At 45.3% G+C, this 15,105-nt stretch overlaps 1 protein-coding gene and 1 pseudogene across 1 annotated transcript in view; one reads left to right on the plus strand and one right to left on the minus strand.

The window, feature by feature from the left end:
* Positions 1-15,105, minus strand: part of Pitpnm3 (PITPNM family member 3) — a 107,233-nt gene that overhangs the window by 72,107 nt on the left and 20,021 nt on the right. Inside the window, exon 2 of the mRNA XM_042680606.1 lies at positions 5,430-5,525. Within this exon, the coding sequence (XP_042536540.1) occupies positions 5,430-5,525 (96 nt within the window). The remainder of the gene's footprint in view (positions 1-5,429; positions 5,526-15,105) is intronic.
* LOC122108621 lies at positions 9,161-10,361 on the plus strand (annotated as a pseudogene).

Raw genomic sequence — 15,105 nt, forward strand, 5'->3', positions numbered from 1 at the left:
ATTGATCACTTTACCTCTCTTTCCAGTGGGGGGGGGGGGCGGGGAAGGAAGTGGGAAAGCAGGAAGTCCATGACACACCTGCAGCTGGCTTCTGCGATGGTTCCTCTGCTCAGCAATACTCATCCTGATTCCAGCAGTGACTTTCTCCCTCTCCATCCACAAGGCAGACAACTGTATCCCTGCCCATTCCCAGAGGAGGCCTCTGAGGCCAGAGACTCAGGCTCGTCTGAGCTCACATAGCAGCCGCTCAATGTCAACCTTGATGAAGACCTGGGTCTTCTAATTTCACTTCTACTCCCCTCCTTCCCATCCAGGACCCCCAGGACATGGTGTGTAAGTACCACAAAAGCCCAGTCTGAGAGGGAAGACCTTGATCGTGCCCCTCATTCTCCATGAGACCTCGCTTCAGTCCTCAATTAGAGAGTGGGATTCTTGACCCCAGCTTCACCTTCCTCTCCTGGTTGCTATGGCAAATCGAGGAGTTGGAGCCACAAACAGTGAACCCAGCATCGAGCTCCTCCAGCTCAACATGGTAGGGGAGGGCCCAGCTACACAAGAGAATGAGGCTGCACGTGATGATGGGACGAAGAACAGAGGCCTGTCAGGTGCCAGTGGCTCACGCTTGTAATCCTAGCTATTCAGGAGGCTGAGATCTAAGGATCACAGTTCAAAGCCAGCCCAGGCAGAAAAGTCAATGGAGGCCTGAATTGGAGCTGTGGTTCAAGTGATACAGGTTCTGCTTTGAGGGAAAAAGCTAAGGGACAGCACTCAGACCCTGAGTTCACACACACACACACACACACACACACAGAGCAAATAGCAGAAGGTTCTTGGCTGAGAGAATTCCTTTCCAGGGACTGGAGTAGAGAGGATATACCACACTATGGCTCTTGGTCAAAATACCCAAAGCTAAATACACTCCTCCTGTACCTCTAGCCCTGCCAGTATTTTCCTCCCTGCAAAAGTCAAGCCGGGTCTGCTCCTCCCATTCGTGAAGGAAAGAGTTGCTCTGTAGATTCTGGGGAGGAAAACCAGGGAAAATCAAAGTAAGAGGATGGTCAGGATGCTGTGCTGCAAAGGGGCTTCAAAGTGAAGCCTGGCATCCTTATTTTGTAGATGTACAGTCGTCCAAGGGCCCAGGATCAAACAGAACCTTGGGTGTGGCTGTCCAAGAATGCACCTCTCCCACCTGCTGGTTCAAGATACTGCCACTGAAACCATCTTCTATCTGTGAATCTCATGGTGAGGGTTCATGTGTACCTAGAAGTATGGTGACTTTAAGGCTCTAATTTGAGTATTGTTTCTATCTAAATAGAAGGCTAAGGGGACAGGTGCACCAGGAGCTGGTGGCTCACGCCTGTAATCCTAGCTACTCAGGAGACTGAGATCTGAGGATCCTGGTTCAAAGCCAGCCTGAGCAGGGAAGTCTCTAGTACTGGTGCATGCGTGCATGTGCGCGCGCGCGCGCGCACACACACACACACACACACACACACACAGGTCTAGGTGCACCTGGCCTTTTCTACAGGAAAACATACACGAAGCCATAGAGATAGACCCATGTCTGACACACCTAACCCCACCCTGATAAACTCACCTGCTGTTGGGAGACCACTCTAGCCTTGTTTCTTTCAGAGATGGAAACTCCCAAGACTCTTCCACTTTCTCTCAGGCATGTGGCATTTTATTGCCCAAGTCTATGAAGTCTGGGCTATCTTCACAAGTCATGCTTCTGTCCTTGTCCCATTCACCCTTCTTACCCTTGGCTTCTAACCAGGCTAGCTATCACTCAACAGTCTTCATCACCCCCCCCACCCCCCCCCACCCCCCATTAATTGATCCTGGCTAAGTCTCTCATGGTCCATCTTGTTCAGATTCTCAACTCCAAGTCTCTGGCTTCCTCTGGGATGGGGATCAGGCTCCAGTCCACCTGAACCTGACCAGAAAAGCACTTCTGGAGTCTACTGGCTTCCTAGTGCAGCTCCTGGGCCCAGCCCAGCCTTCCCTGTATCATCAGGTGGCTCGCTTCCCATTTGGTTCTCAGCTCAGGGCCGCCACCACCTCTGGGAATTGGGAATTCCCTTACTCTCTAGGAGGGAGAGACTCCATTGCTGAGTGGCATTTCTAAGGTATAATCAACAGCCAATAAACTATACACTGAGTGCACAACTTGATGATTTTTGATTGACATAAATGCGGGGGAACCATCACCCAATCAAGACAGTGATCATGAACTCGTCACTCCCATCAGACGCCTCCTGCCTTCATGGCAGGATGTGGCGGGAACACCCCCTCCTTCTACTTCCCCTCTCCCAGACTATTAGTCTGCTCCAGATACTGTAGGTTAGTTGGCATTTTCTAGAGCTTTTTGTCAACGGAACCATATAGTGTATGCTCTGTTTTGGTCCTCTCTCTTGGTGTGATTGGAGCCTGTCCCACTGCATCCATCAGTAGGTTACTTCCTCCTGTACAACAGTTTGCTTAGGGCTCACTCACTGATGCACATTTGGGTTGTTTGGGGCTAGGAGAAATTAAGCTGCTAAGAATAGTGATGGACAAGTCGGTAGGTAGACATCTGGGGTAAAGATCAAGGGGCCAAACCAGGCACTGGTGGCTCACACCTATAATCCTAGCTACTCAGGAAGCTGAGATCTGAGGATTACAGTTCAAAACCAGCCTAGGCAGGAAAGTCTATGAGGCTCTTATCTCCAATTAACCATCAGTAAACTGGGAGTGGAGCTGTGGCTCAAAGTGGTAGAGCGCTCGCCTTGAGGGAAAGAGCTCAGAGACAGCACCTAGGCCTTGAGTTCAAGCCCTATGACCAACAAAAGAAAAGAACAAAAAGGTCTAGGGGCCAGCTAGGTGGCTCATGCCTGTAATCCTACCTACTTAAGAGGCTGAGATCTAAAGATCTCAGTTCAAAGCCAGCTTGGGCAGACAAATCACAGACACTCTTATCTCTAATTAACCAGCAAAACACCAGAAGGGAAGGTGTAATTTAGGTGGTAGAGTGCCACTCTTGAGCAGAAAAAAAGCCAAGTGAGAGTGCAAGGTCCTGAGTTCAATTCCTAGTACCTACACAAAATTTTAAAAATATATTAAGGGGCAGAAGGTATATATAAGTATACAAGTATATATGGCATGTATATATAAGGATAATTAAGATGCTTAGTTTTTTTTAGGGAGTTGAAATCCATTTTCTGAAACATCCCACCATTGTACGTTTTTTTCCCACTAGCACAGGCTTTGAGTTCCAATTCTTCCACCCTGGCTACCCATTAGAACAAGCCATTCTCATGGGCATGGTACAGCATCTTGCCGTGTTGATTTGCATTCCCTAATGGCAAATGGTATGGACCAACTTTCCAAGTGTTTGCTTGCCATTCCAGTGTGGTGAAGTACCTGTTCCTCTGTGTTATTTTAATCACAGTAATTTTCAGCATAATTTATTTGTTTGTGTCTCGCCACCCACCTCCACCAGCTTACTAAGCAGACAATTCCAAGAGGGCTGGGATGGGTTTCCTCTGTTTCTAAACCTCCGCATTGGAGGGCCAGGTGCTCAGTAATGACTAGCTCAAAGAGGGAATGAATGAAACAAGAGTGTGACCCCCTGCTCTGTCGCTCAGTTTCCCATGTTGTAAACAGAGACAGAGGTGCTGGATTCAAAGACACAAGGAGAACTACCAGTTCTAACCTGGGCTGGGTTTGAGGCCACATCCCAGAAGGAGACAGGAGTGTTGGGAAGGAGGTAATAAGACAAAGAGAAGGAGGAGAGAGCCATCCAGAAAAGAGGACAGAGGAGGAGGCTCAGCTCCTTGAGTCCAGGGTGGGGAAAAGGGGAGGGAAGGACAGAGCCGGCTGAGGGACACTGCAGGGGAAAGTGGCTAGTGGGCAGGCAGGTGGGGAAGATCTGCAGCTGCGCGCAGAGACAGAAGATGAGCAGGTCCTAAGGGACAATGCTGACCCACGTGCCACCACAGAGGCCCGCCTCCTGCAGCAAGCCATTAGCTCAGCTGGGAGTGCAGAACCCTGAGGAACTGCAGAAATATTTAAATAAAAGTCTTCTGAGCATCAAAATATTGAAGCATTGTTGTCACACTGTGGGCTAGTTGCTATGGAGAAACTCGGGCCTGGCAGCCACTCCAATCAGATACCAAGGGGAGAAAGGAACTGGGCCCCAGATGGTCTGGTTTGGGGCTGACTTCCTTGCCCAGAGCAAGGAGCTGAGGCAGACTTGGGTAGGAACAGTGCCCCACTTCTAGCCTCATGTCATTGAAAATCACCCAACCTGGGTATTCTCCATTTGGAGAAACACAGAACTGAGAGAGAAACTGAGTCTCAGGGAAAGGGGAAAGATCTGCCTGACCTGAGGGCACAAGCATCCTTCTTCGGGCCTAGGTACTTTCCTGGCATGTCACCTGTCTTCAAGACCCCATTTGTGCTGAGGGCTAGTGGCTTAAGCCTGTAATTCTAACTACTCAGGAGGCTGAGATCTGAGGATTGTGGTTCGAAGCCAGCCTAGGCAGAAAAGTCTGGGAGACTCATCTCCAAGTAACCAGCAAAAAATGTTGGAAGTAAAGGTGTGGTACTGCAGCAGTCTTGAGCAGATAAAACTAAAGAATAGCTCCCAGGACTTGAGTTCAAGCCCCAGTAACAGCATGCATGCACGCACACGCATACACACACACACACACACACACACGATTCCATATTTGGTCCCTTTCCTCCACATCCCCAGGCATTGCCAATCCTTCCATTCAACTTAAGCTATGCCCCTTGCTGTGTCTAGTCCACTGGTGATGCCTTGATGCAGAGCAGATGGTCCCACCCGCCACCCATCACATCTCTGAATATCACCACTGGGATGCAGTAGGCCCATGTGAACAACAGGCATCATCACAGCCTTGTGGCCTCATCTCCGGCTTTCTTCTCCTCAGCTCATCATCATTGAAGGCACATGGGCCTTCATTCAGAAGAACTGAAATGCTCCCCAGTCTTTCCTGGCCTGGGACCATCATTTCTGCTGTCTTATCCATCTGAAGGCTTACCTAGCCAGCTCCTGGTCCTCAGGTCTACAGAAAGGATACATGATCCATGCCAAATTACCTGTCCTGGCCTCATTCTCTCTAAACAGCAGCTACTTCTTTTTCCTTGGTGGTGTCATTCCCCAGTGTGGCGCTTGTTTCTGCTGCTGGACTCTACACTGTCTTGGACACAGCAGTGTCCCCTACCTGACGCATCTCAGGGGTTCGCAAATGTGTCAGAGTGAATGGACACTGAGCCACCACTGTCAGGACTCACAATCAGGCAAATAGGGAGTGTGGAACTGCATGTCTGGGTGGGAAGGGGCACTAACCCATAGCAGGGGTTCTCTGCTGGAGCTTCTAGAACGATCACTCAGCCATAGTACGAGGATGGAGTTGACTCACCTCTAGCATCAAAGAATTCATCATCCGAGCTCTCTACTGAGTCACTGAGGACAGTCCGAAGGTGCCATGGGGCACCGCCGCCCGGGGAAGGGCCACCTGCCAAAGGGAGCACACATGTTAGCCAGTTCTGAGTCCATGTCCCAGGACGCAGGAGGCAGTCCTAGATACCCATGGACGAGAGTCAGCCACCTCCTGCTAGGTTGCCTCCATCTCTGTAGCCACAACTTCCCACTTCTGTGCTGCAATTTACATACCAAAATCTTCCCTGGGGAAGCTTTTTGAGGAAAGAGCCAAGGCAGGCATTTCTCTGATATTAAAACCAGTGTTTGAAGCTGGGCACTGGCAGCTGTAATCCTAAATACTCAGGAGGCTGAGATCTGGGGATCAAAGTTTGAAGCAGCCCAGGCAGGAAAGTTCATGAAATTCTTATCTCTAATTAACTACCAAAAAGAAAAACCAGAAGTGGAGCTGTGGCTCTAGTGGTAGAGTGCTAGCTTTGATAATAAAAGCTCAGGCTCTGAGCTATGGCTCAAGTGGTAGAGCACTATCCTTGAGCAAAATTGCTCAAGGACATGGCCTAGGTCCTGAGTTCAAGCCCCAAGACTGATACAAAACAAAACAAAACAAAAAAATGGTATTAGAGCTAGCCAAGAGACAGTAAGTCAGCCTGCATAAGCTATATTGAGCTGCATTAACAAATTGTCTGGGTTGCTTAGAGCAAGTAGCACACTTATCACCACACATGGGCAAGCAGAGGTTCTGTCCTCTGTGATCACTCAATATAGCCACCATCTTGTGACATCACCTTCTCAAAACAAGACTCTGAGCTCTGCTGAGGCAAGGGAGGAGAGCACAGAACACCACACCCAGTCTTATAGGAAATGAAACTTCTCTGTTCACATCTCATTGGACAAAGCAAGTTATATGGCCATACCCAACTTCCAGAGGATGAAGGAAGCAATCTAGACACCTTAATAGCCATACACAGCAAAGCAGAACTCAGCCTTCAGCAGAGAAAAAAAATCCAGAACCAAGAAAAAGAGGACATAAATTTGAACTCTGCCCATCTGCCACCAGCAACCAACAAAGCTATTCTCTTTCACTCTGAAGCCTGTTTCCCCCTCTATAAAATGATGAAAACAATCAATGCTCCACTGGCAACATCAGAAATACTTTTGGTTCAATGTGTGGTTGTGGGGAGGCTCAGAAATGTCACCTGCTACTATCATCAATGTCCACAAAGCCTAAGGTACAGGCTGAGGCACCTCCAGTGCAGGCAGGAGCAGGACATCAGAGAACATTGTTTCGCATCCTGAACTCTTCCTCCAAACTACCACCTGCACCTGGATGGAGGGAAGGGTAGCCCAGGCCTGAGCTAGGGCAGCAGCCTAGCCCATTCTCTGATCTCTCTACGAGGTATCAGAGCTCACACAGGACATGCAAGTGCATGAAACTCTGCAAGCCCCCTGTATTCATGGAATGGGGGGACTTCAGGTGGGTCAAAATCTGATTGTACACTGCCAAGTTCTACCAAGCCTTTAAAAAATAACTCACAGCAATGCTCCCCAAACAATTCTATAACATAGATGGGGAAGGAATATTACCAAACTCACTCTGTAAAGCCAGTATGACCCTGATACCAAAACCAAACAAGAACACACACACACACACAAATTATAGACCAATTTCCCTGAGGAAATTTTATCAAGGATCCTTGATAAAATATTTATAAACTGGATTCAAAAACACATTAAGAGCTGGGTGCTTGTGGCTCTTGTCTGTAATCTTAGCTACTCAGAAGACTAAGAAATGAGGATTGTGGTTCAAACTCCACCTGGCCAGAAAACTCCATGAGACTCTTATCTCCAATTAAGTAACAAAAAGCTTGAAGTGGAGCTATAGCTCAAGTGGTAGGACACCAGCTTTGAGCAAAAAAGCTAAGGGACCATACCCAGGCCCTAAGTTCAAGCTCGAGTATCAATACCAAAAAAAAATCATATGCCAAGATCAAGTTGCTCTCATTCCAGATATGAAAGGATAGTTCAACATGCACAAATCAACAAACATAATGAAGCATATATCTAAAATCATACTAAATGGGGAAAAACAGAAACCATTTCTTTAAAGTCAGGAGAAAGAGAAGGTTGTCCACTATACTTTTAAAAAACATAATGCTTGGGGGTTGGAGGGGGGAGGCTGGGAAGGGATGTGAAGGGTAAACAAAGGAGGAGGCTGCAATGCTTGATAAGAAATGTGTGCATTATCCTGCCCATGTAATTGTAACCCCTCTGTACAGTGTGTTCACAAAAAATAAAAATAAAATAAAACATAATGCTTGAATTCCTAGCCTAAATAATAAGGCAAGACAAAGATAAAATGGAATGCAATAGGAAATCTCTACTTAAAGACCATTGATACTCCACCAAAACCTCCCAGAGCTAACAGACTCTTTTGGCAAAGTAGCAGTATACAAAGCCAACAAACAAAATCAATGAGGTTTTCATATATAAACAATGAACAGACTGAGGAAAATATCAGGAAAGCAATTCCATTCATAATATTCTCAAAAATGAATTAAATAACTAAGAATAATTCTAATTAAGAAAGTAAAAGACCTCTACAATAAGAACTATAAAAATATTGAAGAAAGAACTTAAAGAAGACACTAGAAGATACAAAGACCTCCCATGTTCATGAATTGGCAGAATTTATATTGTGAAAATAGTTAGCATGCCAAAAGCAATCCAGAGTCAATGCACTTTCCATCAAAAGCCTAATATCACTTTTCACAGAAATATAAAAATGAATCCTTAATTCATATAGAAATGCAGAAGACCTCAAATAGCCAGAGAAACCATGCTGGAGGTATCATGATACTGAATTTCAAATTATACTGCAGAATCATTGTAACAAAAAACAGCATGGTTCTGGCACAAAAGCAGATGTGTAGATCAGTGGAACAGAATAGAAGAGCCAAAAATAATCCCACATGGTTACACCAACTGATTTTTGACCAAAGAGCCAAAAATATACATTGAAGAGAAGACAATCTTTTCAACAAATGCTGCTGTGAAAAATGGATATCCACATGTAGAAAACTGAAACTCCATCCTGTCCCTCACCTTGTATAAAAAGCAATATAGAAATGGATCAACAATCTCAATGTAACACCAGAAGCTTTGAAATTGCTGCAGGAAAATATAGAGAGAACCCTTGTAGATATAAACCTAGGGAGCACCTTTCTGTTTAAGATTCAAACTGCCCAGAAATTTAGGGCAAGAATTGATAAATGAGAGTGCCTTGAAGGATAAAGATTTTGCACAGCAAAGGAAACACTTTCCAGAGTCAGGAGGCTACCTATGGAATGGGAGGAAGTCTTTGCAAGCTAATCGTCACACAAAAGATTAACATCCAGAACATAAGAAGATCTCAGAAACTTAAACACCAAAAGAACAAACAACCTCATTAATAAATGAGCAAATGAATTGGACAATTCTGAGAAGTACAAATGGCTAAGTATTCAACATTCTTAGCCATTAGGGAAATGTAAATCAAAACAACATGGAGATTCCATCTCACCCCGGTCAGAGTGGCAATTGATCGTCAAGAAAACAAACGTTTTGAATGGCTGCGAATAGGCCAGGCCAGGATCTCAGGGCTGCTCCAGGCTGCCTAGCACTGGGCTGGAGTAGGCTGTCACAGCACCAGGAGGCTCCAGTATTTAAGAGATTATGGCATCTGAAATCCACAATGTTAAAAAATGAAATTTTTGTAATATTGAGGACCATCCCATTGATCTTCCTAAAAAAAGGAACCCCAGTTTCACTAATAAGAACATGAAGGAGGGGCTGGGAAGGTGGCTCAGTGGTAGAGCGCTTGCCTTGCATGCTCAAGGCCCTGGGTTCGATTCCTCAGCACCACATAAGCAAAAAGAAAAAAGCCGGAAGTGGCGCTGTGGCTCAAGTGGTAGAGGGCTAGCCTTGAGCTGAAGAGCTGAGGGACAGCGCCCAGGCCCAGAGTTCAGGTCCACGACCAGACCCAAAAAAAAAAAAAAAAGAACATGAAGGAGGCTAAGAAATCTGCTTACATAAATAGAACAGTGGGACAAGCTATGAAAAGTCCAGATAAACATAAGGTGATCTATCACAGAAAGAAAGTTTATCATCCATTCCCAAATCCTTGTTACAGAAAAAGACAGTCCCCGAGAAGCTGGGGCTGTGACATGGCAAATAAAGAAAATGAACTGGCATATGCAGGCCATCTGCCTGAAGAGTTACACCATGATAGTTGACCATAGTTGATACTTGGTTAACTCCAGAGAAACTGGTTCTTCACAAACAGAAAGCCCATCATCAAAATTTAGTGAGTTTTTTTCTGAGGTTCCTCAGGATCATGAAAAAATGGCTCAACTTTTATTCAGCAGGAATTTAAGGTCGAATAGAGCATTAATGTTCTGGAGAAAGAGAAGTATAAGTAAACTTATAGCTTATTTAGTGAGGATAGATCTTGGAGGTGTGGCAGATTGCCTCCCTGTGCTCACCAATAGTTTGCAGGAAGGAATGCAGTACATTTCTCTTGGCTGCTGTGTAGACTTGTTGCCTCTAGTGAAGTCATTACTTAAGAGCAAATTTGAAGAGTATACAATAGTTGGTCTAAACTGGCTTCAAGCAGTAATAAAAAGGTGGTAGTTATAACTGTCATCCACAACAGAAGTTACAAATGATGGAAATATTAAGACTTTAAAACAACAACTAAGTGGATTGTGGGAACAGGAAAACCATCTTACTTGGTTCCAGGATATACTGGTAATATAACTAAGGATGTAGGTGCTTATTTATTACAGTTGCATTGAGACATTTTATCTACTGAGAAGCATCTGGTTATTATAAACATCGTTGGACTATATGATTTCCCCACATAGGTCTCTTCTGAGAACTGGAACTGTATGTTAAAAATTAAAATCATTTTTCTTTCAAAAGCTGCATCATGAAACCACTGAAACATAGCAATCAACTTCACATTGAAGTGGGAAAATATCCAAAAGGAGCAGCTCCAACTTCAGTGAGGTGGAAATGCACTGTGAAGATTGTTTACCTGCTGCTTTGGGATGCTTGGTTATTTGGTAACCTTGTTTAAGAACTACTGGTCTTACTGAATCCTGCAAAGGAAGATCGTTTATACTATATAAGGAAATAAGAGAGGACTCATTACTAGAACTACAAAGACCAGTCATTATCTTTTGTGTTTTATAAGTAACAGTAATAGATGCAGCTATTTTCTTTTTTTTTTTTTTTTTTTGGGTCCGGTCGTGGGTTCTGAACTCTGGGCCTGGGCACTGTCCCTCAGCTCTTCAGCTCAAGGCTAGTGCTCTACCACTTGAGCCACAGCGCCACTTCTGGCTTTTTTCTTTTTGCTTATGTGGTGCTGAGGAATCGAACCCAGGGCCTTGAGCATGCAAGGCAAGCGCTCTACCACTGAGCCACCTTCCCAGCCCAGATGCAGCTATTTTCTGATGTTGAAAAGACTTTGAAAGTTTGAAACACCATAGTAAGTAATAATATTTAAAAAATTTTGTCCAGGAGGAGTTCTCAAGATGGCGACGGGGCAGTAGGGAAACGCCACAGCTCTCTCCAACCAAAAAGAGAGTTCGAGTTCCAACCTTTAATCTCCCCAAGAGACCGACAACAACAAAAAGACGAACACTCAGAGAAAAACCAGAGGTGGAAAATAACAAAAAAAGAAAGAGAGGAAAAGAAGAATTTCAGAACAGAGAAGAGCGAAGACCCCTCCCCCAACCTTTACTGGCCGCGCGGCAGTGCGCCAAGCCGCCGGCCAGCCGGCCCGGCGGGGGCTGCCGGAGCCACAGAGACACAGGGGGCTGCTTGCAGATCACCAGGTACCGGATTGCAGAACAGCGGATCGCCAGGAACAGAGAAACCTACCAGCCGGGAGTCTCCAGGAGGATCCCACCCCACCCATCACTCTCCACCGGAGCGGAGAGGCTCCATCCCGCCAAAGCCGCCCGGCACCAGCAGCGCCACAAAGGGACCTGTCCGCAGACCACCCGCCCAATCGCGATCGCAACGACCCGGCGGGGGGCCGCCCAACCCAGCCCGCAACCACCCCAACTGAACTCGGACTGCAACAACAACTGACGGACTGCAACAACAACTGACGACCTACAGGGTGAGTACCCATCAGGGGACAGGGAATCCATCAAGGGAGACCAGAGCTGGAGGGAATCCCCAGACCCTGACCTAGACTCCCTACCCCAACACCCGGACCACAGGACCCACTAAAACTGGGAACTGTTCGAGAGCCCCACCAGCCGGTGGAGCACACTCTGCTGGCCAGGCCAGAGCAAGAGCGCCCCGGGAAGGGAGCTTAAATGCTCAAGCCAGGAACAGTGCCCCTGGGTCAAGACTACCAACAGTAGAAGAAATTTGAACTGTGTCCTCCAGGCTGCATAACCAAGGTGGTATACACATTAGCACAGGCCTAACGAGCGCGCTCCAGGCTGGGGCCGGAACCAGGCCAGGGGACCGGCGCCTGAACAAAGCAAAAAGGGTCAGAAGTGGGGCTGTGGCTCAAATGGTAGGGTGCCAGCCCTGAGCTGAAGAGCTGAGGGACAGCACCCAAACCTAGAGTTCAAGCCCACAACCAGCCCAAAACAAACAAACAAAAACACATCAGGAGCCCATAGCAGACTCCAGTATTTGGGAGAGTGCATCCAGAGCATCTGATCTTCCCAAGAGCACCCGCAGGAGCAAACACAAGCAGTCTAGGCTGCTCAACCCTTCCAAAGGCGGGAATTGCTACAGCAGAGAGCTGAGAATCCTAAGTGAATAGCAGCTGGAAATAGGCTCCCAACAGAATCCAGATCAGACACAGACTCTCTCTACCAATAGAGAATCAGCAACCAAGCAAAGACAGACACACCAAAACAAGATTGAAGAGCAGTCTCCTGAACCCCCATGCGAAAATCACAGAGAAAAATCACAAGGTTTACCACTACCCAGGACAGCAAGCTCACCTCAAAAGCCAGCAGCCACGCAGGGGAGAGCCCCAGTGGGAGCAAAGCAGGAATGGAAGACAAAAACTACATCCAAGGGTTGCTGGAGGCAATGACTCAAGAAATAAAGCGAGAAATGGATCAGAAATTGAAAGAGCACAAGGATGAACTATCAAAAGATATACAGGATATCAAACAAAAATTGGATGCAAAAATAGAAGCTGCACAAACCTCAGTAAGAAGTGAGATAAACGCCAAATTAGAGGTAATGCATACTGATATCACCTCATTGAGAGGTGAGATCAGTACTCTGAGAACCAACATTGAATCCATAAAGGGATCCATTTCCACCATGCAAACCACAATAGAAGCCACGGTCAACAGAGTGAATGAAATGGAAGGTAGAGTGTCAGATACAGAAGACAGAATACACCAACTGGACCAAAAAGTGACAGATATGGAAAAATCACTCAAATTAAACCAAAGGGAAATTCAAGAGCAAGCAGATAATGCTAAAAAATTTAACCTTCGCATAATCGGAGTGGACGAAGGTGAGGAATTCCAGAGCAAGGGAATGCAACACCTATTTAACAAGATAGTCAATGAAAATTTTCCCCACCTCAAAAACGACCATCTTAACTACATCACAAAAGCTTATCGAACACCCAACAAGCAAGATCCCAGGAGAAACACTTCTAGGCACATAATAGTAACAATGATGGATCTGAATAATAAGGAAACAATCCTGCATGCAGCAAAAATGAAGAAGGAGCTATACTACAACGGGAAAAAAATTAGAATCACTGCAGATCTCTCCACACAAACAATGAATGCAAGAAAAGCCTGGGAAAGCACCATACGAGCCCTGAGAGCCAATAACTGCCAACCCAGACTGATATACCCGGCAAAGCTAGCATTCACATTCGATGGAGAACTGAAAACTTTTAATAGCAAAGAAAAACTAAATGAATACATAAACATTAAGCCAGCATTACAAAGAATTCTAAGAGGGGGGACACAACCTGAAGAAAGCAACCAGGAACTGGGACCTGCCCCAAACAGGCATTACTCAAAGTCTAACTGAGCAAGCACAGGAGGAAAGGAAAGAAGAAAAACTTAGGAAAACGGAATGGCAGGGACAACAATGCATCTCTCTATACTTTCTCTTAATATAAATGGGCTGAATTCGCCAATTAAAAGAAAACGAACTGAGGACTGGATCAGAAAACAAGACCCATCCATCTGTTGCCTTCAGGAGACCCACCTCTCAGCCAAACATACAAACAAACTCAGAGTGAAGGGGTGGAAAAGGATCTACCAATCAAATTCCCCCAATAAGAAAGCAGGTGTAGCTATCCTGATATCTGACAAAATAAACTTTTCATTAAAATCAGTACAGAAAGACAAGGACGGACATTACATATTAATAAAGGGAACAATCCAAGAGGAGGATATAACCATCATCAACTTATATGCCCCAAATATCGGTGCACCCAGATATGTTAAACAAATGCTCTCAAACTTACAGAATAAAATAGATCCCAATACGATAATACTAGGAGACTTTAACACGCCACTCTCACCAAAGGACAGGTCTACCAACCAGAGGATTGGCAAAGAAGCTACCGAATTAAGTGAGGCCATACTTCAAGCGGAATTAACTGACATCTACCGAGTATTTCACCCTAAAACAACACAGTACACATTCTTCTCAGCAGCTCATGGAACTTTCTCCAAAATAGACCATATCATAGTTCATTCAAGGAACTTAAGCAAATACAAAGGGATCGACATAATCCCCTGTATCCTATCTGACCACAGTGGAATCAAGCTAGCTCTCAATAACAAAGCATACCGCAGAAATTTCTCTAATACATGGAAATTGAACAGCACACTCCTTAACAAGGCCTGGGTAACAGAAGAGATCAGAGAAGAAATAAAGCATTTCCTAGAACTCAATGAAAATGAAAACACCTCACAAAGAAACTTGTGGGACACAGCAAAAGCAGTCCTGAGGGGCAAATTTATTGCCCTCAGTGCCCACATCAAGAGAATGGAGACAGACCAAGTAAATAATCTCATGTTGCAACTAAAACAGCTAGAAAAACAAGAAAAAATGGGACCTAAAGCTACTAGACGAAACCAGATAACCAAATTGAGAGCAGAGATTAACCAATTAGAAAATCAGAAAACCATAACCAAAATAAACCAAACAAAAAGCTGGTTCTTTGAAAAAATAAACAAAATTGATGGCCCGTTGGCAAGATTAATTAAAAAAAGAAGAGAGGAAACCCATATTAATAGGATTAGGGATGCCACGGGAAACATCACAACACGTACCCAAGATATCCAAACAATTCTAACAGACTACTTTCAAAAGCTATACTCTCTAAAGGAAGAAAATCTGGCGGAAATGGATGCATTTTTAGAGAAATACAAGTTACCCAAACTGAGCAAAGAAGAAGTTAACCAATTAAATAAGCCAATATCCTATAATGAGATACAGGAAGCTATCAAAAGTCTTCCAACAAAAAAAAGCCCAGGACCAGATGGATTCACAGCAGAATTCTATAAGACCTTTAAAGAAGAACTAATACCCATACTCCTCAAGCTCTTCAGAGAAACAGAGAAGGAGGGAGCTATCCCAAACTCATTCTACGAAGC

The sequence above is a fragment of the Dipodomys spectabilis genome, unplaced genomic scaffold (assembly GCF_019054845.1).
Source record: "Dipodomys spectabilis isolate Male_0828 unplaced genomic scaffold, ASM1905484v1 ptg000062l, whole genome shotgun sequence".
Lineage (NCBI taxonomy): Eukaryota > Metazoa > Chordata > Mammalia > Rodentia > Heteromyidae > Dipodomys > Dipodomys spectabilis.